Source organism: Oncorhynchus kisutch, linkage group LG13 (assembly GCF_002021735.2).
Source record: "Oncorhynchus kisutch isolate 150728-3 linkage group LG13, Okis_V2, whole genome shotgun sequence".
NCBI lineage: Eukaryota > Metazoa > Chordata > Actinopteri > Salmoniformes > Salmonidae > Oncorhynchus > Oncorhynchus kisutch.
The window spans coordinates 51,064,030-51,091,352 of record NC_034186.2 but is presented as its reverse complement, the minus strand read 5'-3'; the positions used below and the strand labels follow the sequence as shown (position 1 = coordinate 51,091,352).

General features: G+C 42.6%; 1 protein-coding gene across 2 annotated transcripts in view; it reads left to right on the top strand.

Moving 5' to 3' along the window:
- Nucleotides 1–27,323, top strand: part of LOC109902215 (NADP-dependent malic enzyme-like) — a 126,296-nt gene that overhangs the window by 63,797 nt on the left and 35,176 nt on the right. For both annotated transcript variants that reach the window (XR_004202448.1, XM_020498378.2), the window contains exons 4-5: nucleotides 11,206–11,281; nucleotides 23,960–24,121. Coding sequence is in view for 1 of the 2 variants with exons in the window: in XM_020498378.2 (XP_020353967.1) it covers nucleotides 11,206–11,281; nucleotides 23,960–24,121 (238 nt within the window). In the remaining variant the exon portion in view is untranslated. The remainder of the gene's footprint in view (nucleotides 1–11,205; nucleotides 11,282–23,959; nucleotides 24,122–27,323) is intronic.

Below are 27,323 nucleotides of genomic sequence, written 5' to 3'. Positions count from 1 at the left end.
CCAGATGCTGCTGCTATGGATTTTGTCCATTGGTTGGCCCTGGTTCACTCACTGAAACAGGGGTGTATTATTCCAGAGCCCTACAGACAACAGTTGCACAAAACAGTTAATTTAGCCCTTTTCCCCAATAGGTCCCTTAACTTTTTAGACAGTTGCACAAAACATCTTAAGGGGGAATTTCTACCTTAAGAGTTATCTAAAACTTCCTGTCTACCTAATGCTGTTACCTGACCTCTACTCTACACATGACTCCTCTTCACTCTTTGGCCTTCACCATAACTCACTCTGATAACTGGCCACTAAAAGTCCCTTTACTTGATACGTGCAACGCAATGAGCTCGCAGTGGGGGTCAAACGTAGCAGCAGTAATTTGTCCGGATGAGCCCTTCCCAGCTAGCTAGTTTATTCTGTCTAGCTGGCACCCACCGCAGCATGGCGCTATTTAAAACTTGTTAAAGAATGTGATGTTTATCTTGATGGGAAAGGAAGAAATAACTTGTAGTATTGTTCACCTTCTGGATGTCACCGTGACATGCAATTAGTTAACGTAACGACAAGCTGGTGCAAATGACCATTGCAACGATGTTGTATCGAGGCGCTATGTAGTTGGTGCCGATCAGGCAGGCTAGGCAGCTGTATCACATGTCGCTGGTGGTAGTTAACGTGGCCAATGTGTTCTGTCCCACTTGATTTTATTTAGAGTAGGATAGCGGCCTACACATTAAATCATTTGGTAGTAGCCATCTGGATGTCACTGTAAAACAGTCTAACGTTGCTGCTTAATGAGAAGAGTTTGCGCTGCAAGCGGGAAAAACACAAAACCACGGGGTACAGTGTCCTTCGCTCTCGCTCGGGGAGCACTACTGTCCGGCAGTTTAGTTTATTAGGATCCCCATTAGCTACTGGACACGCAGCAGCTACTCTTCCTAGGGTCTGCATAAAATATACAAATACATAAAAGTACAGAACAGTAATAGACAAGAACAACATAATATATTACATTCAATTCCAAATAAAACAAGAGTTGTACTTTGTATAGTAAAGACACCAAGAGACAAAAAATATATATAATATTTACACAATATTCATATATTCCTATTGTTATATACAGTTCAGTTACATTCTTGATACACTGTGATAGAATATTTTAGTTTTTTAAGCTATACTTGCTTTTTGCCTGTGTACAGTGACCTTTGGTGGCAGAGCATTCCATGATGACAGCATTTTATGCATGCAGTAACTGAGGGATGCATTAAATCTGTTTTTGGTTTGGGTACCGTGAAGAAATCCATAGTGGCATGTTTGGTGGGTTATGTACACACAGTGGTTGCTCCACCAAAAGTTTTGTGATTATGCTGTGGTACTTAGAGGTAATTTGTGGTTTAGTACAGTACCCTGCGTCACCACTTCTTTGCTCCAGACCAGCACAAGGGGGGAGTTAGAGCACTGATTATGTTTTTGAGTCCTACTGTGTCTCTAACTGACAATGAATGGGAGACATGAACCTAAATAGAAACTGATAATTGAACACGACTTCAGTATTACTTACTAAAACTGTTACACTAAGATTTTTATTTTATTTTGTTAGGATTATTTTGCTCTTACTGTAGTAGAGTAGCCCACTCCCGACCGATCACTTTGTATAGCGCCTGAGTGGTGCAACGGTCTAAGACACCGCATAGCAGTGCAAGCTGTGTTGTTACAGATGCTGGTTCGACTGGGAGACAGACCCATGAGATGACTGTAGGTTTTTGGTTTCTCTCCCTCTAAAAACAGAAATACATCATTCTAAATTACAAACTGGCTTTATTTACAAATTAGTTTCAATGTCTCACCTCATGTTCAAGAATGGCCTTTTTCTAGGCTCATTTTACATTATTTGAAAACAAATTAATCTCCAGAATACTGCTATTTCTTTAAACAAAGCGATTTTTAAAATGATTATTAATTTAGAATTATATAAAATACCCTTGGATATTCTCACAGATATATTATTAAACCTGTTATTAGCAGGACAATATATATTGGTCATGGCTCCCGAGTGGCGCACAATGGGATTACCTTGCAGTTCTCTAGCTGTATCCACTATTCTGTATCACATCCGACCGTGATTGGGAGTCCCATAGGGCAGCGCACAATTGGCCCAGCGTTTCTCTCCCTCTAAAACCAGAAATAAATGTTTTGGCCTTTACAAATATTATTTAGGCCTTTATTAAGATTACAATCGCTCACCTTCGATAAAAAAATTTTATAATAACCTCGTTCTATATTATCAAGTTGATGGCACAGTCATATAGCGGCACCTACATAAAGCTGAGTGACTCACTCATTCATGGCTTTGGATCAAAATAAATAAGTACAAACATTCTTTCTGATAGTCTTTAATAAATACTTTTTTGGGTTATCCTGAACCCCATGTACAGTATTATAATAGCCCATTATGGGCTATTAGCAGGACAATATACCTTTACCAACACCTCTCTGTATTTTGATACTAAGTCACCGCAATGCAAAATTATTTGCTACAGATTCCTTGTGCCGGCTGCCCCCGGGAGACTCATGAGGCGGCTTTTGGTTTAAATTCTGAATCCTACAATCTTCTATATGTAATTATTGGCATTTCCCGCTGCTCTGAGATATGTATAGGGACTGGTCTTGAAAAATCAATTAAATTTTTATTTTGACAATCTCCGTTTGGGTATTGCTTAGACTACAATTATGGTGTAGAAATGTTATGCTCTTAGTGTAACCTTTTATTTAACTAGGCAAGTCAGTTAAGGAACAAATTCTTATTTACAAAGACAGCCTACTCCTGGTCTCCCACATGCTCGCACGACACAGGAATTGTTTAGCTAAATAGCCCAGTACTGTGGCCTACTCCCGACCATCACTTTGTACAGCGCTGTATTTTCCGTTCCATTCTAACGGAAACCCAGAGGGTTTTTAGTTTATATTGGAATAGAAACAACATAATATTAAGCAAATGAATTAAGCAACATTTCTTAAAATCAGTCCCATATACTATGTTCTTACAAAAAAGGTTTTAAATTCTCTAGTAACAGATACTATTGAAGGCTATCAAATGCTTCTCAAAGATGTCATCTGGTGGTCAAACTAGCACTAAGTAGCATTAATGGTACCAGTGGTGGGCACTTAAATAACATGCCATAGAATTCTGTGGCACCACGCATGGCTGTGCTGCAGTATGCTGCAACTTTTAAAAGACAACCCACTGTAGATTATACAAGTGGTTAGGCATTTTCAACACAAAAATGTTTCTTAAAAAGACTAGAAGATAAGTAGTCAATTTCACCTCAACCCTCAACCATGAAAGACTATCATGCATGTTTTTGATGTTAGTTCTGTGTGTGCAGTTAAGGGCAAGGCGCGCTGCTTTGTTTAAACACAGCTGCAACTTTGCTAGGTCGTCTTTGCTGCACCTGACCATTTTACCAGACCAGTAATCAAGATGGGACAAGATCAAAGCCTGTACAAATAGTACAGTTGATCCTCAGTAATTCCCTCTCCATACTGGCAGTAAGGAGAGTGATGTAGCTAGATAGTGTAGCCATTACCAATATGAGACCAGGGTTACGGTTAAAACGTGATTTTCACAGAAAATGTACAACTACGGCATTAATGCCTATATATATTTTTTTATATACATAACAATTACTCCGATAAAAACGGTATGATTCTGAACACTCTCCCAAGTCCCAACTTCAGCAGACAAGTTTCAAATTCTTGATGACGTTTTTTTAGCCACAAGCATAAACTAGCTAGCTGGGAAGGGCTCACCAGGACAACTGACTGAACCGAATGCATTCTTCTCCACTCGACTCTCAGCTGTGTGACATAAGTCATCAATTTGGGCATCAGGTGTGTCCGTATAGGCTATCACGGCTTCCTTAGTGCAATGTCATTCTTTTGCATGTCATGTGAAACCTTATTTGAGTTAGTTTTAACTTTTAGTTTCAAGATAAACAAACACAATTAATGAAAAAAGCAATTTTTATTGATATTGAGTCTGTTGCGTCTGCTGCTGTGAGTGAGTACAGTTTGACCCTTGCCTCAATCTCCAGTTCATTAAGCCATCTAGTGTCATTTTATCTCTTTCTCTCTCTCTCTCTGCTGTGTGTGCATGATGTGCCTCATCTGTCACTCAAATGTCGAGGGGCTGAAGTTCATTGGTTGAACTCAAATTGCTAGGGGGCTGGGCCAGGTGGGGGAACATGTAGGACAAATGGCGCTGCACAACTTCCAGAAAAACAGTCACTTTCAAACTAGGGATTTTGTGGCTAATTGAGGTAAGACAGTAATTCTGCATGTATGAACTACACATTGTCACATCCAGCTCAAAGATGGAGGTATAAACAATACTTAGTAGTCGCAAAAAGTTCTGGGACATGTATTTAAATACCACTAGGAGAAGGAAGAAGCAGAAAGCTGAAACCAGCGACCTCATGGCTCAAATATTGTACTGTCAGTCCTATTCTTCAGCTTGCGGTCACTTACCACATCCAGTCAATGAAATTCTCTCTCTCTCTCTCTCTCTCTCTCTCTCTCTCTCTCTCTCTCTCTCTCTCTCTCTCTCTCATATTTATATAGTGGTCTTTAGAGGAGCTGCCCAACACATTATTCTTAAGAGGGATGACAGAGAAGCTGGATGGTCAGCATGTGCTCGACCCCACACTCCTGTCTTTTCAGTCTATTGACAGAAGCAAATGCGCGATTGATATGTTTTGGTAGGAGACAAAATACTTGATTTCTCTAATGACCCCCAAAGGTGACACAAGGGTATTCCACAGTGTTCTCTGTTGGGTTTGGAAAGAGTCAAGACCAGAGATATTTGCTGTGTCACAAACTCCCTCCTCCCCCTCTCTCTCCCAAATGAAAAATATCTCCAGTCCAAACAGTTAATTTCTTTGCAGAGTAACTTTGCAAAGTTATTGCCTTCACTGCATTGTCCTCATTACTATTCTACACCATTGTCTCATAGTGATGTGGTGAATTAGACCATTACTAATGAACATCTGAGAGTTTTGATATTTTGTTATTTGTGACTTCATGTTTCAGGCCTATATCTTTCCACTCTCTGTCCACTCCAATCACAGATGCACATTAAAGGAAGGCTAGTATTAATGGTATTGTAGGTAGGGAAACTGTCCCAGATGTTTTATGTAATCCACTGTTTGGGCCTTGGCCTTTTGGCTGGTAAAAGCACTTTAGAAATCTCTCTGAGTGACATTTTAGAATGCATTCAATATCCTATTAAGATTGACTTATTAGACTTTGACAAAAAAAAATGTTTCACCTCCCATTGCATTCTCACTGTGCTCACACGCACACATACAGCTCACACTGCTTAGTGACAGTTTAGCCGTTCAGAGGTTATGGCTAACGAGCAGCAGAGAGAGTCTTGAATGGGGTGAGCGGTGATGCTAAGGGGGTTGATATATTCTGGGTGAGTGGCTGGCGCTCTGTGTTTGTTGAGGACACGGGTCGGTAGTCTGTCAGAAGTTGGTGTCTCTCTGGGGCTCTGGCCATGTTGTGGGTCAAGTGTAGAGAGCAGCTCCTGCTGGGTCCATATTGTTGCTGCAGTCCCACTCTTGGCACACACTCCCCTGGGTTGTGTTTTCTGCTGGGTTGTGTTTTCTGCTGGGTTGTGTTTTCTGCTGGGTTGTGGGTCAGCGGTTTTGCCGATTTCAGCCCAGTGCTTTTTCTTTCCTCTCTCTCTTCCTTCTTTCCGCTGGTCTCTTGTTCACTCACTCACTCACTCACTCACTCACTCACTCACTCACTCACTCACTCACTACTCCAAGAAAGTTCTACACAGGCTAGCTTAAAACTTGACCTTTCTGTTATCGAAGACTATGCCGTTGTTGTGACTTTACTTTCATTAATCTGATGACTGTGCCTTTTTCGCGGTACGCTTGTAAGGCTCTGATTGTCCAAAGAGGTCCCCACCTGCCTTCTACTGTTGTTCTCCTCTGCAGTCGTCCCGGTATCCGGTGACTTGACGTGTAAGTCCTGAACAGAACCACAGAGTTTATTCTCCTTCTATTCGCTCTGGAAGATGTTTCGTTGAAGATAGGCTAGCCAGCCGTGTCGATGGTTCCCAGTGGGGTGATGAGAGTAGCGTAATACGATGATTTGAACTGAGTAATGGAATGGTCCCACTTAAATGTGCTTTCCTAGATACTTAGGACCGTTAATCAGCCGTACCAGTGATTGTCCGGGAGGTGACTATCGTCTCTACCGCCGTGTTGAGATTCAAAGTTTAAACCACTTTAAACGTGAGCTGCATCTCAACATCTCTCTGGTCTGATATGTTAATTCTTAACCCATTATTTTATACAGTTTGTTCAAAAGGGACGGTTCCGTCAGGTTGGCACGCTCTCTGACCTCACTCGGGGGCGTGACTTGTCACTTGTACAAAGTTTTGTAAAACAATTTTCCCTTATGGCTCCTAAAATCATGTCCCTCTCTTAACAAAAACACTCACGCATTTTTCATATTTCATGCACAACAGATTTGATGGACACCTCACACATATTGTGGGTATACTTTTCAAGGTACAGTATTTCCTTAGTGACATTTTTAATGACATATGACATTAGTGTTCTTTTCGGGTCATGTCACAGATGACTAGGAGGGGAAGGTAAGAATCAGGCGCATAGAGCAGAGGGTTCACGGAGAAAATGGTCATGCCCAAAACACAGGCCAAAACACTGACCAGCCCAAAACACAGGGCGAAAACACTGACCAACCCAAAACACAGGGCGAAAACACTGACCAACCCAAAACACAGAGCGAAAACACTGACCAACCCAAAACACAGGGTGAAAACACTGACCAACCCAAAACACAGAGCGAAAACACTGACCAGCCCAAAACACAGGGCGAAAACACTGACCAGCCCAAAACACAGGGCGAAAACACTGACCAGCCCAAAACACAGGGCGAAAACACTGACCAACCCAAAACACAGAGCGAAAACACTGACCAACCCAAAACACAGGGCGAAAACACTGACCAACCCAAAACACAGGGCGAAAACACTGACCAACCCAAAACACAGGGCGAAAACACTGACCAAGCCAAAACACAGGGCGAAAACACTGACCAGCCCAAAACACAGGGCGAAAACACTGACCAACCCAAAACACAGAGCGAAAACACTGACCAACCCAAAACACAGGGCGAAAACACTGACCAACCCAAAACACAGGGCGAAAACACTGACCAACCCAAAACACAGGGCGAAAACACTGACCAAGCCAAAACACAGGGCGAAAACACTGACCAACCCAAAACACAGGGTAACAACGGTCCGGAGCACAACAACACCTCCGATACAAGACGTGAACAAAATATTATCCCGAACAAACAAGGGCGGGCTTCACAAGCTTAAATAGGTAAGCAAATCAAGAAAACACAAAGCCCATTCCCCACTTTCTATGTTAGAAATATTGTTCCAATATTTGCTTTTGAACGTGTTAGAGTTTTGGTGGAAAAAAATCTTAAGACAAAGGCGCATTCCTTGGGTGAATTTAGAGAGAGATGCTGAGTGTTCTGTCCTTGATTTACAACGGGGTGTGAGCTGTCAAACCCCACCAGTTCCCTTCCCTTTATGCTGTAATAAGGAACATCTATAGTCATAATGTGTAAAGAACCATGTCCATGTCTATCACATATCAGATGAGTCATTTTGACCAACACCAGTAAATGGGGTCAGTCCAGCCAATGAGGACCATCCCCTACCACCACCATCAACATGCTCCTCTCCCTGACCTGGATATCTTAGCTCTGGAATTGGCAGCAGCTCAGCTCTCTGCCCCACGGTCGCTGCAGGCAAACAAACCCAGCAGGCCTCACACACTCCACTGACCCAGTGCTCTCACAGGCTTCTCACACACGCAACTCTCACAGGTTACACACACACGCTGCTCACACACACACACACAAAAACACTGCCCACACACACTGCAAGCAAATCCCGCTCTTCGCAGCTGTTTAAACGCCACACAGACAGACTAATCAAATGTTCCAACAACGAAGCGTGTCAAACAGGATGTGAGTGTGTTTGTGTGCATGTGTTTGATCACTGAGGGTCACACACATATGAGTTGTGAGTTTTTACTGATCGTTAGCTTTCTCGTTACATGCGTGACCTCTGGCAGCAATTTCTGGTCCAGTTTAAACATTTTAAAGAGTGTGACTGACCGTGGATGTTTTTGATTTTATGTCCCATTTGCTCTTGTTTTGGTCCCCTCTTTGACCTCCCTAACAGGTCTCAACTCAAGGTTTTCCTTCCAAACCCTCTCTCCCTCTTCTTCTTTCTCGCCCTCACGGTCTCTCTCTCTCCATCTCTCGTCTCTCATCCTTTCAATCTTTTGCTGTAAAATCGAATTTCCATCTCTTACTTCCTGCTCTTAATTTCCTCATTGTGTGTTTCATTCTCTCTTTTCTTATTTTGGAAATGTCGACTCAAATTCATCAGAAATGTGGCAGGAGGACACAGTGTTTACCTATGGAGGCCAAATATGTAGAGCCCCGCGGTGAGTGACGTGGGTCACCATGTGTGAGAGGCTCTCTCTCTCTACCTTTAACTCAAGTAATGTGGCCCTCATATTGACTGGTCCTTTATCAGCCTCGTACACACATGCATATAGATGTATACATGCACAGACACACACATGCAAACAGACATATATATATATATATATATATATATATATATATATATATACACATACATACATACATACATACACACACACACACACACACACACACACACACACACACACACACACACACACACACACACACACACACACACACACACACACACACACACCACAGAAACTAACCCCAAACCCAAGATTCAACTCCAGAGGTTTCCATTTCCAAATGATATGATGTAGTAGGAAAGTTTCCAGTTTCTCAGGGAGATGAAATGTGACCCATCATTTTATCAGAGTATTCATGACTATCCGAATCTCACAACAGAATCCAATGCTCTAATATGCTCTAGTCGGCTGGCCCTCGCTGCATATTCGTCGCCAGACCCACTGGCTCCAGGTCATCTACAAGTCCCTGCTAGGTAAAGCTCCGCCTTATCTCAGTTCACTGGTCACGATGGCAACACCCACCCGTAGCACGCGCTCCAGCAGGTGTATCTCACTGATCATCCCTAAAGCCAACACTTCATTTGGCCGCCTTTCCTTCCAGTTCTCTGCTGCCTGTGACTGGAACGAATTGCAAAAATCGCTGAAGTTGGAGACTTATCTCCCTCACCAACTTTAAACATCTCCTATCTGACACCGCTAACCGATCGCTGCAGCTGTACATAGTCCATCAGTAAATAGCCCACCCAATTTACCTACCTCATCCCCATATTGTTTATATTGATTTACTTTTCTGCTCTTTTGCACACCAGTATCTCTACCTGCACATGACCATCTGATAATTTATCACCCAGTGTTAATCTGCTAAATTGTAATTATTTGCCTACCTACTCATGCCTTTTGCACACAATGTGTATAGACTCTTTTTTTCCCCCTTTTTTTCTACTGTGTTATTGACTTGTTAATTGTTTACTCCATGTGTAACTCTGTTGTTGTCTGTTCACACTGCTATGCTTTATCTTGGCCAGGTCGCAGTTGTAAATGAGAACTTGTTCTCAACTAGCCTACCTGGTGAAATAAAGGTGAAATAAAAAAAATCTAGAGGGCCTTCATACAAGGCTTGTGTCATCAGGTTTTATCAGGTTTCGGGTATGACCCAGATGCAGACAGTGTCAAAGAAACAAACATTTATTTCTAGTACAGGGGCAGGCAAACAACAGGTCAAAGGCAGGCAGAGGTCAGTAATCCAGAGAGGATGTAAAAGGTCCAGAACGGTAGGCAGTCTCAGGGTCAGGGCAGGCAGGGATCAATAATCCAGTGAGGTGGGGCAAGGTATAGAACGGCAGGCAGGCTCAGGGTCAGGGCAGGCAGGGGTCAATAATTCAGAGAGGGTGCAAAGGGTCCAGAACGGTAGGCAGTCTCAGGGTCAGGGCAGGCAGGGGTCAATAATTCAGAGAGGGTGCAAAGGGTCCAGAACGGTAGGCAGTCTCAGGGTCAGGGCAGGCAGGGGTCAATAATCCAGTGAGGTGGGGCAAGGTATAGAATGGCAGGCAGGCTCAGGGTCAGGGCAGGCAGAACGGTCAAAACCGGGAAGGACTAGAAACAGGAGCAAGAAGAGACAGGAGCAGGGGAACAAACACTGGTAGGTATCACGAAACCAAACAGACAAACAGAGAACACAAGTGTAAATACACAAGGTATAATGGGGAAGATGGGCGACGCCTGGAGGGGGTTGGAGACGAGCACAAAGACAGGTGAAACATGACCGGCTGTGACAGGTTTGTCATTAATAGACTTGTTGTACTGTCCCTGTACTGTTATTGCCTGTAGTTGCCGAAGTCTGGCAGGAAAGTTAATACCCAGCCATGACATTGGGGTCAACCTCAGCTGAAACTTTAAAGTTATCAGGGTATTTTTATGTGACACGTTTATGTCTCTCTCTTCTTCTTTCCAACCCTTTTTGTGTTCTGGTTCTTTTTTAACAGGCTTTGGGCTGTTTGCTGCTTCACATTTTCCTTCTCGCTTTCCAGCTTCGACCTGTGTTTTTAGTTTATGAGCAGATTTTACAATATAGATATTTATTGTTGTTGCTGGCACATATGGAGAGGATAGTGCCTCCACATCATGGGCAGATGGCTTTGTTGGGCCGAGCTGAAACCCTTCTGGGCTGGACCTCCCACCCTGTGGGCGTACACACACGCACACAGACTAAGCGTATCTATCTAGCTTTTCCTGGAACAGAGGAGTACTAGAGGGGTCCCTGGCCCAGCTATCCATTTTCCAGGTGGCATCTGCTCTGGGATATTACAACATAAGTAGGGGGGAAAAGGGCAGAAAAATTGGATTGAAACTTCAAAAAGCTACTCAAATGGTGCTTAAAGTTAATTTCAAGCTTCCATTCAGGTATCAAAGAACCATTTGAAACTGAATGCAAAGACAATGTTTTTTCTCCGTACTGAGCAAAATTACAGTATTTCCTTATGCTGGTAATCGATATGCAATGTGAAAGGTACTGTAAACAGTTCATCTAGTCTCACTCATTATAACTCATATGATCTCTGATCTGTTCCAGGGGGCTTTTTATCACCATCCATGACCTCACTCACATCTCCACCGTGCTCCAGAGCTGGCCAGAGAAGGACATACGCGTAAGTCTATGGTCAAACCTGAAATGGCCTTTCCCTATATAATGCGGAAATAGGTTGTATCTAAAATGGCACCATATCGCTCTACTAGGAGTGCTATGCCCTTTATACTGTTAGGCCTAGTTCTTCAGTCTGATGGAATAAGGCAGGTATTGCTACTGGGTATGCAGAGTTTTGCTCCAGGCCTGTTGTAAATTACATGCCTGATCCAGCGAAGCAAGGTCCTGGTGAACTGCTAATTAGTAGAATCAGGTGTGTTAGATCAGGGTTGGAGTGAAATTCTGCTCTGCAAGTTCTTCAGGAGGATGTTGGGCAGCCCTGGCTTAGAAGTCATGGGTTAGCATTCCTGGAACTAAGGGGCCTCTGTATGGACAGTGGGATAACTGGAGATAGGCACCAGTGGAGGCTGGTGGGAGGAGCTATAGGAGGACACATGGTTTCCATATGTTTGATGCCATTCCAATAGCCCATCCTCCTATAGGTTCTCCCACCAGCCGCAACTGAAAAGCACACGTACACTACATGACTAAAAGTATGTGGACACCTGCTCATCGAACATCTCATTCCAAAAATCATGGCCATTAATATGGAGTTGGTCCCCCTTTTGCTGCTATAACAACCTCCACTCTTCTGGGAAGGCTTTCCACTACATGTTGGAACATTGCTGTGGGGACTTGCTTCCATTCAGCCACAAGAGCATTCGCGATGTCGGGCACTGATGTTGGGCGATCAGGCCTGGCTCGCAGTCCGATTTCCAATTCATCACAAATGTGTTCGATGGGGTTGAGGTCAGGGCTGTGTGCAGGCCAGTCAAGTTATTCCACACTAATCTTGACAAACCATTTCTGTATGGACCTCGCTTTGTGCATGGCGCATTGTCATGCTGAAACAGGAAAGGGCCTTCCCCAAACTGTTGCCACAAAGCTGGAAGCACAGAATCGCCTAGAATGTCATTATATGCTGTAACGTTAAGATTTCCCTTCACTGGAATTAAGGGGCCTAGCCCGAACCATGGAAAAACAGCCCCAGACCATTATTCCTCTTCCACCAAACTTTACAGTTGCCACTATGCATTGAGGCAGGTAGTGTTCTCCTGACATCCGCCAAACCCAGATTCATCTGTCAGACTGCCAGATGGCGAAGCCTGATTCATCACTCCAGAGAACTCGTTTCCACTGCTCCAGAGTCCAATGGCATCGAGCTTTACACCACTCCAGCCAACGCTTGGCATTGCACATGGTGATTTAGGCTTGTGTGCGACTGATTGGCCATGGAAACCCATTTTGTGAATCTCCCGATGAACAGTTCTTGTGCTGACGTTGCTTCCAGAGGCAGTTTGGAACTCGGTAGTGAGTGGTGCAACCAAGGACAGACGATTTGTACGTTCTACGCGCTTCAGCACTCAGCGGTCCCATTCTGTGAGCTTATGTGGCCTACCACTTCTTGGCTGAGCCGTTGTTGCCCCTAGATATTTCCACTTCACAATAACAGCACTTAATTTGACCGGGGTAGCTCTAGGAGGGCATGTATTTGACGAACTGACTTGTTGGAAAGATGGCATCATATGACGGTGCCACATTGAAAGTCGTAGCTCTTCAGTAAGCCCATTCTACTGCCAGTGTTTTGTCTATCAAGATTGCATGGCTGTGTGATTGATTTTACACACCTGTCAGCAACGGGTGTGGCTGAAATAGCAGAATCCACACATTTTAAGGGGTGTCTACTGTGCCTTCGGAAAGTATTCAGCCCCCTTGACTTTTTTCCCAAAAAATTACGTTACAGCCTTATTCTAAAATGGATAAAATAAATAAATAAATAAATAAAAATTCTCAACAATCTACACACAATACCCATAATGACCAAGCAAGAACAGGTTTTGAAATGTTTGCCAATGTATAAAAATATACCTTCTTTACATAAGTATTCAGCCCCTTTACTATGAGACTTGAAAATGAGCTCAGGTGCATCCTGTTTCCATTGAAATCCTTGATGTTTCTACAACTTGATTGTCCACCCGTGGTAAATTCAATTGATTGGACATGATTTGGAAATACACACACCTGTCTATATAAGGTCCCACAGTTGACGGTGCATGTCAGAGAAAGAAAAGCCATGAGGTCGAAGAAATTGTCCGTAGAGCTCCGAGACAGGATTGTGTCGAGGTACAGATCTACAGGAAGGAATTTCCCCAAGAACACAGTGGCCTCCATTCTTAAATGGAAGATTTTTGGTACCAACAAGACTCTTCCTAGAGCTGGCCGCCCGGCCGAACTGAGCAATCAGGGGAGAAGGGCCTTGGTCAGAGGGGTGACCAAGAACCTGATGGTCACTCTGACAGAGCTGTAGAGTTCCTCTGTGGAGATGGGGGAACCTTCCAAAATGACAAGCATCTCTGCAGCACTCCACCAATCAGGCCTTTATGGTAGAGTGCTAGACAGAAGCCACTTCTCAGTAAAAGGCAAATGATAGTCCGCTTGGAGTTTGCCAAAAGCCACCTAATGGACTCTCAGACCATGAGAAACTCTTTGGTCTGATGATACCAAGATTGAACTCTTTGGCCTGAATGCCAAGCGTCACGTCTGGAAGAAACTGGCACCAACCCTACATTGAAGCATGGTGGTGACATTATCATGCTGTGGGGATGTTTTTTCAGCAGCAGGGACTGGGAGACTAGTCAGGATCTAGGGAACAACAACCCTAAACACACAGCCAAGACAACGCAGGAGTGGCTTCGGGACAGTCTCTGAATGTCCTTGAGTGACTCAGCCAAAGCCCAGACTTGAACATCAAACATCTTTGGAGAGACATGAAAAAAGCTGTGCAGCCACACTCCCCATCCAACAGAGCTTGAGTATCTGCAAAGAAGAATGGGAGAAACTCCCCAAATACAGGTGTGCCAAGCTTGAAGCATCGTACCCAAGAAGACTCGATGCTGCAATCGCTGCCAAAGGTGCTTCAACAAAGTACTGAGTAAAGGGTCTGAATAATTATGTAAATAATTATTCCTGTTTATTATTTTTAATAAAAACATGATTTTGTAATCAATTTTAGAATAACGTAGCAAAATGTGGAAAGTCCAGGGGTCTGAGTACTTTCCGAAGGCACTGTATAGTGTAACTCCTACGTTCTCGTAAATCAGGCATTGATGTCAATGGGTTCTGGCCTGTTTGAGGCCATTACAACCAACTGAGCTCTAATATCCTCTGATTAGTCACGATCTTGTACAAAAGCTGAAGAACATACACACAACCAGGTACTTTCCGCAGGTGCTGGAGTTGCAGGCTAACTCATGGAAAACAGAAAGGAAAACGCCTCGCACTGCTGCTCACGCTCCCAGATATTTATTTACAACAACATTTGGACCTTTAGGTCTTCATCAGGCTTCAGGCATATCAAGTCATGCTCTTGTCATGTACAGTTGAAGTTGGACGTTTACATACACCTTAGCCAAATACATGTAAACTCAGAATTTTCACAATTCCTGACATTTAATCCAAGTAAAACATTCCCTGTCTTAGGTCAGTTAGGATCACCACTTTATTTTAAGAATGTGAAATGTCAGAATAATAGTAGAGAATGTTTTATTTCAGCTTTAATTTCATTCATCACATTTCCAGTGGGTCAGAAGTTTACATACTCTCATTTAGTATTTGGTAGCATTGCCTTTAAATTGTTTAACTTGGGTCAAACGTTTCAGGTAGCCTTCCACAAGCTTCCCACAATAAGTTGGGTGAATTTTGTCCCATTCCTCCTGACAAAGCTGGTGTAACTGAGTCAGGTTTGTAGGCTTTGCTCGCACATGCTTTTTCAGTTCTCCCCACACATTTTCTATAGGATTGAGGTCAGGGCTTTGTGATGGCCACTCCAATACCTTGACTTTGTTGTCCTTAAGCCATTTTGCCACAACTTTGGAAGTATGCTTGAGGTCATTGTCCATTTGGAAGACCCATTTGTGACCAAGCTTTAACTTCCTGACTGATCTGTCTTGAGATGTTGCTTCAATATATCCACATCATTTTCTGTCCTCATGATGCCGTCTATTTTGTGATGTGCACCAGGGTCTCCTGCAGCAAAGCACCCCCACAACATGATGCTGCCACCCCTGTGCTTCACGGTTGGGATGGTGTTCTTCAGCTTGCAAGCCTCCCCCTTTTTCCTCCAAACATAACGATGGTCCGTTCTATTTTTGTTTCATCAGACCAGAGGACATTTCTCCAAAAAGTACGATCTTTGTCCCCATGTGCAGTTTCAAACCATAGTCTGGCTTTCTTATTGCGGTTTTGGAGCAGTGGCTTCTTCCGTGCTGAGCGGCCTTTCAGGTTATGTTGAAATAGGACTCGTTTTACTGTGGATATAGATACTTTTGTACCCGTTTCCTCCAGCATCTTCACAAGGTCCTCTGCTGTTGTTCTGGGATTGATTTACACTTTCCGCACCAAAGTACGTTGATCTCTAGGAGACAGAACGTGTATCCTTCCTGAGCGGTATGACGGCTACTTGGTCCCATGGTGTTTATACTTGCATACTGTTGTTTGTACAGATGAATGTGGTACCTTCAAGCGTTTGGAAATTGCTCCCAAGGATGAACCAGACTTTTTCTGAGGTCTTGGCCTATTTCTTTTGATTTTCCCATGATGTCAAGCAAAGAGGCACTGAGTTACATCCACAGGTACACCTCCAATTGACTCAAATGATGTCAATTACCCTATCAGAAGCTTCTAAAGCCATGACATCATTTTATGGCATTTTCCAATCTGTTTAAAGGCACAGTCAACTTAGTGTGTGTAAACTTTTGGCCCATTGGAATTGTGATACAGTGAATTATAAGTGAAATAATCTGTCTGTAAACAATTGTTGGAAAATTTACTTGTGTATAATGCACAAAGTAGATGTTCTAACCAATTTAGAAATTTGTGGAGTGGTTGAAAAACGAGTTTTAATGATTCCAACCTAAGTGTATGTAAACTTTTGACTTCAACTGTAGATTCAGTATGACAAGTCGTCCAGGTATTCCTGGCATGTAAAGATATGCCTGCTGCAGACTCTAGCCGCTCTACCACCTGCTCACAGCTGTCAACACAATGGCATTTCCTTCTGAATCCCTGAGCTCACAGGACCTCATATAAAACTATTCATCACGATCCGATGCCCTACTCACATAGTTCCAATAATAAAAGCTACAAATCCAGAAATAAATCAGTAAGCCCCAAATGTATGGGACTATTAATGACGTTTATCCCAAAAAATAACAAGTGGTTTTGCTGTTAGAATGTCATAAACCCCTGATCATGTGTTCATTAGGCATTAAAAATGTGATTAGGTGGATGACATCATCCCCTGAAGTGGTGTCAGAGTGCTGTGGAACCAGTGTGGAACAAGGTTGTAAAAGTATAGTGCCAGATTGCCTGCGTCATAGACTAATCATGGAAATACACACATGCTTGTTGGGTTTTGGGATCGAACATATTGTGAAGTTCATGATGATGATGATTTTTTAAAATGTATTACATTTTTTTGCAAGATTACATTTTTTTCAAACATTATAAACATATACAGACAAAATACAACAGACAGACGCACCCAAACATTAATGTCATCACACCTGCCCAGACCCACATATTCCCACCGCATCTCTCTCCAGTGCTTGTCAGATTATATACCTGTCGCAGGACCCACTGGTTGATGCTTATTTATAAAACCCTCTTAGGCATCACTCCCCTCTGAGATATCTACAGTACTGCAGCCCTCATCCTCCACATACAACACCTGTTCTGCCAGTCACATTCATTTTTCGTTTTTTTCTTCTTTTTTACCCCCTTTTCTCCCCAATTTCGTGGTATCCAATTGTTAGTAATTACAGTCTTGTCTCATCGCTACAACTCCGGTACGGGCTCGGGAGAGACCTAAGGTCGAAAGCCATGCGTCCTTCGAAACACAACCCAACCCAACTGCTTCTTACCACAGCGCGCATCCAACCCGGAAGCCAGCCGCACCAATGTGTCGCAGTTTTTTTTCTCTTCATTCACGACTCAATCATGGGCACTCTTACTGACAGTTGTGGCTGCTTTGCGTGATGTATTGTTGTCTCTACCTTGGCCTTTGTGCTGTTGTCTGTGCCCAGTAATGTTTGTACCATGGATTTTTCTGCTACCATATTGTTGCTACCATGATGTTGTCATGTTGCTGCCTTTCTATGTCATCTTTAGGTCTCTCTTTGTGTAGTATTGTGTTGTCTCTCTTGTTGTGATGTGTGTTTTGTCCTATATTTATTTATATTTTTTCTTTATCCCAGCCCCTGTCCCCGCAGGAAGCCTTTTGCCTTTTGGTAGGCCGTCATTGTAAAACTGACTTGCCTAGTTAAATACAGGTTCAATAAAATAAATATTGCCTCAAATTGCACTAATCTGTTTTTCCCTGTCACCCACACCTTTTCAATATTTAAATATAAATGGTTTAGATTTTTCCATTGTCATAAAACCTCTACCATTGTCCTCTTCCATTGAGGACAATGGTAGGGACGGTGAGTTAACATCTGCTAATGTGATTAGCATGACGTTGTTACTTACAAGAACATTTCTCAGAACATAGACATGTCTTATAAGGGCAGAAAGCTTAACTTCTTGTTAATCTAACTGCACTGTCCAATTTACAGTAGCTACATACAAATGTCCACTATTGAAACCAATTGCTAAAAGAAATTGGAGATAATGTCTAGATGCTTTTTACAGTGGAGATCAAGTTTATAAATTGGCTGGCTGGGCTGATTAGACAGTGGATTGTGCAACGAGATGGGACAGAATAAATAGGCATTTCAAGGTCATAGCTTTAGCCAGTGGTAACTTGTGGAATAGACACAGGCTGGAATGTGGTTTTAACCAATCAGCATCCAGGATTAGACCCATCTGTTGTATAAAATAGCAATAAGACACCTCTGGGGTTTGAGGTATATGGCCAATATACCGCAGCTAAGGGCTTGTGCAGGCACTCAGCATTGCGTCGTGCTTAAGAACAGCACTTGGCTGTGGTAGATTGGCCATATACCACAACTCCTCTGGCCTTATAGCTTATCGCTTTAATACCAATTACCCCAGCGAAGACATTTTTTTTTAAAGTATCCAGTCAAACGACTTTATATGGGCAAATAAAGCTCATAGAATAAAATCAAAAGTTTTACATCTCCCTAAGTCTGAAGGTGGTTTAACCTTCAAGACCTGGAATTATATCATATATCAAGGCGTTTACCTGCGACATACAGAGCATTCAGAAAGTATTCAGACCCCTTGACTTTTTCCACATTTTGTTATGTTACAGCCATATTCTAAAATGGATTAAATACAAACATTTTCCTCATCTATATGAAAGAAAATTAAATGGATTCTACAATAATTAAAATCCCTCCATTAAAAAACACACCCCTATGGAACACTCCTTGGATAGCTTTTCAGAATTCACCGATAAATTGTCCCACATGGAAAACTAAAGGCATAGAAATCATAAATTACTTGGTAATAGGAAATACAATTATTTTCATGACAGAATTAAAAAGCCATTTTGGACTGACCAATGTACATTTCATAAGTGCCAAAGGCTTTTATTGACAATTACATGAAGTTGATGCAAAGAGTCAATATTTGCAGTGTTGACCCTTCTTTTTCAAGACCTCTGCAATCCGCCCTGGCCTGCTGTCAATTAACTTCTGGGCCACTTCCTGACTCATGGCAGCCCATTCTTGCATAATCAATGCTTGGAGTTTGTCAGAATTTGTGGGGTTTTGTTTTTCCACCAGCCTCTTGAGGATTGACCACAAGTTCTCAATGGGATTAAGTTCTGGGGAGTTTCCTGGCCATGGACACAAAATATCTATATTTTGTTCCCAGAGCCACTTTGTTATCACTTTTGCCTTATGGCAAGGTGCTCCATCATGCTGGAAAAGGCATTGTTCATCACCAAACTGTTCCTGGATGGTTGGGAGTAGTTGCTCTCGGAGGATGTGTTGGTACCATTCTTTATTCATGGATGTCTTCTTAGGCAAAATTGTGAGTGAGCCCACTGCCTTGGATGAGAAGCAACCCCACACATGAATGGTCTCAAGATGCTTTACTGTTGGCATGACACAGGACTGATGGTAGCGCTCACCTTGTCTTCTCCGGACAAGCTTTTTTCCAGGTGCCCCAAACAGTTGGAAAGGGGATTCATCAGAGAAAATGACTTTACCCCAGTCCTCAGCAGTCCAATCCCTGTACCTTTTGCAGAATATCAGTCTGTCCTTGAAGTTTTTCCTGGAGAGAAGTGGCTTCTTTGCTGCCCTTGACACCAGGCCATCCTCCAAAAGTCTTCACCTCACTGTGCGTGCAGATGCACTCACACCTGCCTGCTGCCATTCCTGAGCAAGCTCTGTACTGGTGGTGCCCCGATCCTGCAGCTGAATCAACTTTAGGAAATGGTCCTGACGCTTGCTGGACTTTCTTGGGCGCCCTTGCCTTCTTCATAATAATTGAACCACTCTCCTTGAAGTTCTTGATGATCCGATAAATGGTTGATGTAGGTGCAATCTTACTGGCAGCAATATCCTTGCCCGTGAAGCCCTTTTTGTGCAAAGCAATGATGACGACACATGTTTCCTTTTGAGGTAACCACCCTCCCTTTGAAGCTTCCAGTCTGTTATTCGAACTCAATCAGCATGATTGAGAAAGTGATCTCCATCCATGTCTACGTCAACACTCACGCCTGTGTTAACGAGAGAATCACTGACATGATGTCAGCTGGTCCTTTTGTGGCAGGGCTGAAATGCAGTGGGAATGTTTTGGGGGGATTCAGTTCATTTGCATGGCAAAGAGGGACTTTGCAATTAACATTCTGGAGTATATGCAAATTGCCATCATACAAACTGAGGCAGCACACTTTGTGAAAATTAATATTTGTGTCATTCTCAACTTTTGGCCACGACGGTAAACATTTTCAAAAACGATCTGAAATCTTTTAGACACAAGAGTAATGTTGAGGGAATCTTACTTGAGTCAGAAAAGGAAAAACATATGATAGGTAAAATATACAAAACCTTGCACAGTCTATCCAACAAACAATCTCTTATAAATATAAACTATTGGAACAAAGACATGAAAGTAACTGAAATTGGCACAAAATGGAGGGAGCGTTCGAACATAACTAACGAAATTACAGTTCATGAAAATGAATGCTTAATCCAGTATAAACTAATGTATAGCAGTATTATACAATAGACAAAATTCACAAATTCGACAGCACAATGGCAGTCATGCCTTAAGTGTAAAATTAACAATGACTCAATAATTCATGCCTTCTGTGAGTGTTATAAAGTCCAAAAGTTATGAGCGGAGATAGAAAGTTGGCTGTTTTACAATGCAAATGTACTTTTAGTCCGTATATCTGCATATTTCAAGACATGGCATATGAGGGTGCGATGAGATACCCAATGGGTTGCACCATACTTTTCTCAACAATCATTTAGAAAAATGTTTTTCTTAAAATCTGGAAATCAAATGACATACCCAAATCTAACTGCCTGTAGCTCAGGACCTGAAGCAAGAATATGCATATTATTGATACCATTTGAAAGGAAACACTTTGAACTTTGTGGAAAATTAATGTAGGAGTATATAACACATATCTGGTCAAAGAAAATACAAAGAAAAAAAACATGAGTTTTCTATTTTTCCCATCCATCTTTGAAATGCAAAAGAAAGGCCATTATATCACTTAGGAGGCCAGGGGCAATTTAGATTTTGGCCACTAGATGGTAGCAGTGTATGTACAACATTTTAGACTGATTCAATGAACCATTGCATTACTGTTCAAAATGTTGTATCACGTCTGCCCCAATGTGCCGAATTGGTCAATTAATACATTTTCAAGTACATAACTATAGAGAACATACAAAAATGATGTGGTAATACAAAATGTAAGTTTACACACTCCCAGGAATGTCATAAATGATGGACAATTAGCTTCACTACAGAAAGACACTAACCTTCACACATCTAGATGTGGAGGGGGGGGACAAATCAAAGCAAAATGACTGAATAAGTACATTATTAAGTAGAGTATTTACCTTCAGAGGTGAATTTATCAAACCAGTTGCCGTGTTTTGTTGTGCACTCTCCTCTAACAATATCATGGTATTTGTCTCTCTGACATTTGCAACAGTGTTTCAATATTGAAATTCGATCTCCAGCTATCCCATAATAATGAATGTGTAGGGGTCAGGAGTTGGGATGAGAGAGACAGGCAGGCAGCTTTTCTCAGCCAGTTGAAATCATGAATCAGCATCATTTTTATGGGTATATACACTACCGTTCAAAAGTTTGGGGTCACTTAGAAATGTCCTTGTTTTTGAAAGAAAACCTTTTTTGTCCATTCAAAATAACATCAAATTCATCAGAAATACATTGTAGACATTGTTAATGTTGTAAATGACTATTGTAGCTGGAAACTGCTTTTTTTATTTTATGGAATATCTACATAGGCGTACATAAGCCCATTATCAGCAACCATCACTCCTGTGTTCCAATGGCACATTGTGTTAGCTAATCCAAGTTTATAATTTTAAAAGGCTAATTGAGCATTAGAAAAACCCTTTTGCAATTATGTTAGCACAGCTGAAAACTGATGTCCTGATTTAAAGAAGCAATAAAACTGGCCTTCTTTAGACTAGTTGAGTATCTGGAGCATCAGCAGTTGTGGTTTCAATTACAGGCTCAAAATGGCCAGAAACAAAGAACTTTCGTCTGAAACTTGTCAGTATATTCTTGTTCTGAGGAATGAAGGCTATTCCCATGTGAGAAATTGACAAGAAACTGAAGATCTCGTACAACGCTGTGTACTACTCCCTTCACAGGACAGCGCAAACTGGCCCTAACCAGAATGCACAACTGAGCAAGAGGACAAGTACATTAGTGTCTAGTTTGAGAAACAGACACCTCACAAGTCCTCAACTGGCAGCTTCATTAAATAGTACCCGCAAAACACCAGTCTAAGCATCAACAGTGAAGAGGTGACTCCGGGATGCTGGCCTTCTAGGCAGAGTTGCAAAGAAAAAGCCATATCTCAGACTGGCCAATAAAAAGAAAAGATTAAGATGGGCAAAATAACACAGAAGGCCAACATCCCGGAGTCGCCTCTTCACTGTTGACATTCAGACTGGTGTTTTGCGGATACTATTTAATGAACCTGCCAGTTGAGGACTGAATGAAACGAAATGCAGCTAATTTGCAGTCTTTCCAACTTCAGTTTGAAGTGATTGTATTACCTGTGTTGTTGCCTAGCTCCTTTGAACAACAGTTTCCTGACGAGAGAGAGCACATTTTCTATGCCAGGTGAAATTGCGCATCATTAGCTCATTGTATGGATGTATCCAAATAAATGTCACTAGAAAACAACTTAAACACATGCAAACGCAGCTGTTTTCTGTTATTCTGGCTGCACTGTTTGACGTGACTGTAAGTTAGCCGTAGTTGACTAGCTATCAAGCAAGGGATAAGAATGTTGCCATAGATATAAATCCATCAAAATAATGTTTTTAATGAAAATATGTCAATCATTATTTGAATATGTTGCTAACCCGTTGTATAAAAGTGATAATGCCCCCAAAGCAGGTGTTTGGAGGATATATTGGCATGGTTTGCCGCCACTCGTCTTCGGCCTAATAACAGCCATGCCATATCATCCAAACACCGGCTTCTCTGGCATTATCACTTAAATACCAATGTAATTAATTGGAGCAGTAAAACAAAAAGATAATGGACCCGTGGTATACGGTCTGATATAACACGTCTTTCAGACAATCATCAGTCAGCGCTCGAACCACCCAGTTCATAATTGTCTTTATATATTTGTTGTTGGTCACTTATTAAGCATGATGATGTTTTTAATGTCAAGTTATTGTGAAGCCAAAGACACATTTCCTGGACAATAATTAATTTTTCTTCCAAAACACCCCTGGTGATCAGGTTGTGTTACACAATCGTTAGTTTGTAAATTCCACATTGAGAACGTCAGGCTATTCGTTTGTTGTTTTCTGTTTTAATACGAGTGCATGGTTAGGTTGTGTGAAGCAGGACCGGGTCAGACCTGCAGGGCAGATGGAGAGTAGAGAAGCAGGATTGGTGGGGGGTTTGCTTGGAAGGGTAGTATGGGGATGGAAGCAATGCTGTTACAGTAGCTAGTTTGAATATATCCTGTTAAATCATGTCCATCATTTGTTACTGAACATCGATGTATTGGCAAGTTACTGTCTGTATTTTCACTGACTGCTTGACGATAGTCTTTGAGGTTAGGGACTACCCTTGTCTAGAGTTACTAATATTCTGCTCTGACTGATAACGTGTTTGACTTATGTATTTTACAGACACAGGACGTGTCAGTGGTGAAACATAGTGTGAATATTTCCTGTTTAATCATGTACACTCACTGAAACTGACTAATGAATATGCTTGCTTTATTTGCAGGTTAATGTATTTTCACTGCCTGATATTATGATAACATTTTTTGGCTAATCTGAGATCTTATTTGGTTCATTTCAAACAGGAAGCCGAAAGAAAATGACTGTTATCTAGAGCCATAGACAGTCTGCTCTGACTGATAATGTATTTGATTGACATAGACTCACAGGTATGATTGACAGGTGTGATGTGATGTGATTGACAGGCGGTGTGTGTGACAGACGGAGAGAGGATCCTGGGCCTGGGGGACCTGGGCTGCTACGGCATGGGCATCCCTGTGGGAAAGCTGGCACTCTACACGGCCTGTGGAGGCATGCCACCCCAGCAGTGTCTGCCAGTCATGCTGGATGTGGGCACAGACAATGAGGTAAGAAGAGACACACCTAACAACCAAGGGAGTACATGCATAGCTACATGCAAACAAGATGATACACAAAGAAAACTGTCAACTTCGTAACATATTATATGCTAGACGTAATATGCCAGCTAAGAAAACATCCTCCAGTCAATACGTTATATTCAGGTAAGCCCCTCAGTCTCCAAACTCCATTTTCCAAACAACTGAGGAAAGCCCCACTGTTCACCCATGCAAGACAGAGAAGCACCTATCCATCCTGCCAGCCCGCCAGCACTGCCAGTCAACAGTATTCAAAGAGGCCCTCTGGTTTGGTTTTTCCTGCTGGTCCCACTGGTCCTATGTATGGCCTGGCCCTCCTCTTTATAGCTGAAAGAGGAGCCTCACTCTGGGCCGGGCGGCACGTGTGCTGTGGCCACACTGTTAAAGAGGAGCAAACTAAGAATAGTCTGTGTTGTGTACACGGCTATATTTAAACTCTGTATATTTTCTCCATGTCATCCAGAGCTGGGCCACGGGTGTGCCACTGCCACCATATGCCTGCTGCCTGGCTGAGCCAGGACCTGCTCTCCAAGCCTCTTAGTTTCAGTATAAGAGTTGGGGAGAGGATAAAGGGTGATTTGGGATTAGTTGGGTAGGTCTGGTCAAGGATAGACATGATGCTGAGAATGAGACATAAAAGAAGACATCCCTGTGAAAGAAGGATAGATGGGTGGGAGGAAAGAATAGGGAGATGGATTTGCGGTTGGCTGGGTATAGGACTGGTCAAAGATGTAAACGACTGACAATAATCACTGGAGATAGAGAAAAATAACGAGAGGCACTCCATGGGCATCAAAACGAGGACACCAGTATAAAAGAGGGATAAGAAAAGGAAGGGGTAGGGAAAGATAAGGAGACGGGAAGCAGAGTTGAACAGAGGGACTAGCCCGATCTCTGTCAGATGTAGCATTCGCTGTGTGGTTGGTCTCCACAAACTCTCTCCATGTTCTCTTATGTCGGCTGGCCAATTCACACTTCATCAAACCACACGGAGACCCAGAAGAAATTCCCCTTATTCATAAAACACACACAAAAGGCCTATGAGATCATACACTACAGCATGAATACTGTAGGTGGCATTGGATCTTGGTGTATAGGTTTTATGTTTTCTCTCTCTGCCAGTGTCTCCCACTCTGTTCTACCTCATAGCAGAGGTAAATACCATGCCCTTCTGCATCTCCATACACACTTCTATGCATGAACTCTATTGTTCTATTGAACGATTTTGAAAGAGACTGTCACAGGTCCAGTTTAGGAATGCTTGGGGGATTGTCAACTATTCCCGGACATTTATAGGCATCAAAACACCACTTTAACTAGCTGCCTCAGAGACTATGTCTGTGTCCTCAATGCACTCTGTAGCTGCTGCCCGAGGATGGAAGCAAATAGGGGTTTATAACCATATATTTGTGTGTGTGTGTTTGCACTCTTAGGAAAAAAAGTGAACCTAAAAGGGTTCTTTGGCTGTCCCCATAGGGAATACCTTTGAAGAACCCTTTTCAGAACCAAAAAGGGTTTTCCTATGGGGACAGCTGAAGAACTCTTTTGGAACCCTTTTTTCTAAGAGTATGTGTCTGTATTATCTGTGTGCGTGCATGTTTGAGATGTCTTTCTCTGCTATGCCTGGATTTGGCTTGGTCTGTCTACTTTCTATGTTCCTCTATTCATCCCTGTATGTATGGACGTGTGTGTATGGAGTATTTATTTTATTATATGTGTGCTCATATTTCATGCTACTCTCCCTTTGTGTGATGTGTGTCTGTGGCAGGGACTGAATTGGAACATTAATCAACTAAATTAAAATCAACTATCTTCAAGTCACACACAGTGCTGGAATGGGCCGTAACCTTCATGTGTGAAAAAGGTGTTCTTCCTCACACTCAGAGAAGTTCCAGGTTTCTGCCTGTTGTTTTCCAAACCTGTAGAGTGTTTGCAGATGTAGGACTGCAAAATAATTTCACACAGCAGCAGCCCAGCAGCTCAGTATCTGTCAGAGTTTACAACAGGCCAAGCACATTTACCTTAAAAATCACCTCGCCACCCGGGAAGCAGCATGTGCCAGCCATTACCACAGATCACTCATCACCAAGCACTCCATCAGGATCACTACAGGCACACAAACACTCATTCAGGCACGGGCGCACCCATGTATGCATAGACACAGGTCTCTGTGTGTGCATGCGTGTGCACGTGCACGTGTTACACAACCTCACGAGAACTAAGACCTTGCACTGTAGTCTCTAGTTGGCCATCACAATCTTTTCCATTTTTCCATTATTCTAAAGAGATGACAGGCCAAATGAGTTGTAATAGGATAAATGGAGTGCCTGTGTGTCTTAAGCCATATGGAGTTCCTCTGGCTTGACTCATAATATATTATCTCAGACACGCTGGTCTGATGCCTGATGCCGTGCCCCAAGTCCCTACACAGTGGTGGAAGTAGGCAGTAAATAATTGAAAATATGAGGCTTATTTCTGACCTTGGGTAGGTATGAGGACTCCTGCACTGAGGTCAGGCATGCGACCTGGTCAAGACGACCTTGACTAGGGTTGTGTCCAAAACGGCACCCTGTTCTCTATGGGACCTGGTCAAAAGTATATAGGAATTAGGAAATACTGTAGGGTGCTATGTGAGACTCAGCCTGGATCTCCCTGTGGTAGTGTTGCACTGTAATTCCAGAGCGTGATGAAGCAAGGGGTAATGTTTTGGGAACAGTAAACAGATGGGATGTGGCAGAGCTCCTGTATAGGATGTGACTGAAGCATGGGATGGGCTGTGCTGTGCTGTGTAAGGCGCTTTGGAGGCGTGCCCTTCTCTAGGTGCACTGGAATGCGGGAAGTGGATCATCTCTTGTGTAAACCATCGCTAATCCTACACAGCCCTGCTACCTGTGGACTTCTCGCTCTCTCCTCCCTCTCACACACAAACGCACACGCAAACACACATACTGTTTCTGATGCATCATTCAGCTCTCTAACACCCCATCACATGCACAAGCACGTACTCACAAAAATAGATGCACATCTCTCTCTCTTTCCTCTCTCCTTTGTCTATTTCCCACACACAGACATATACACTCACACTCATCAGTAAGACATGTCTCTGTGTCTGCACGTTGTTTTCCCTCCCAGTAAAAAGTTCTGTGGAGTGAGTATACAACACATGCATTTT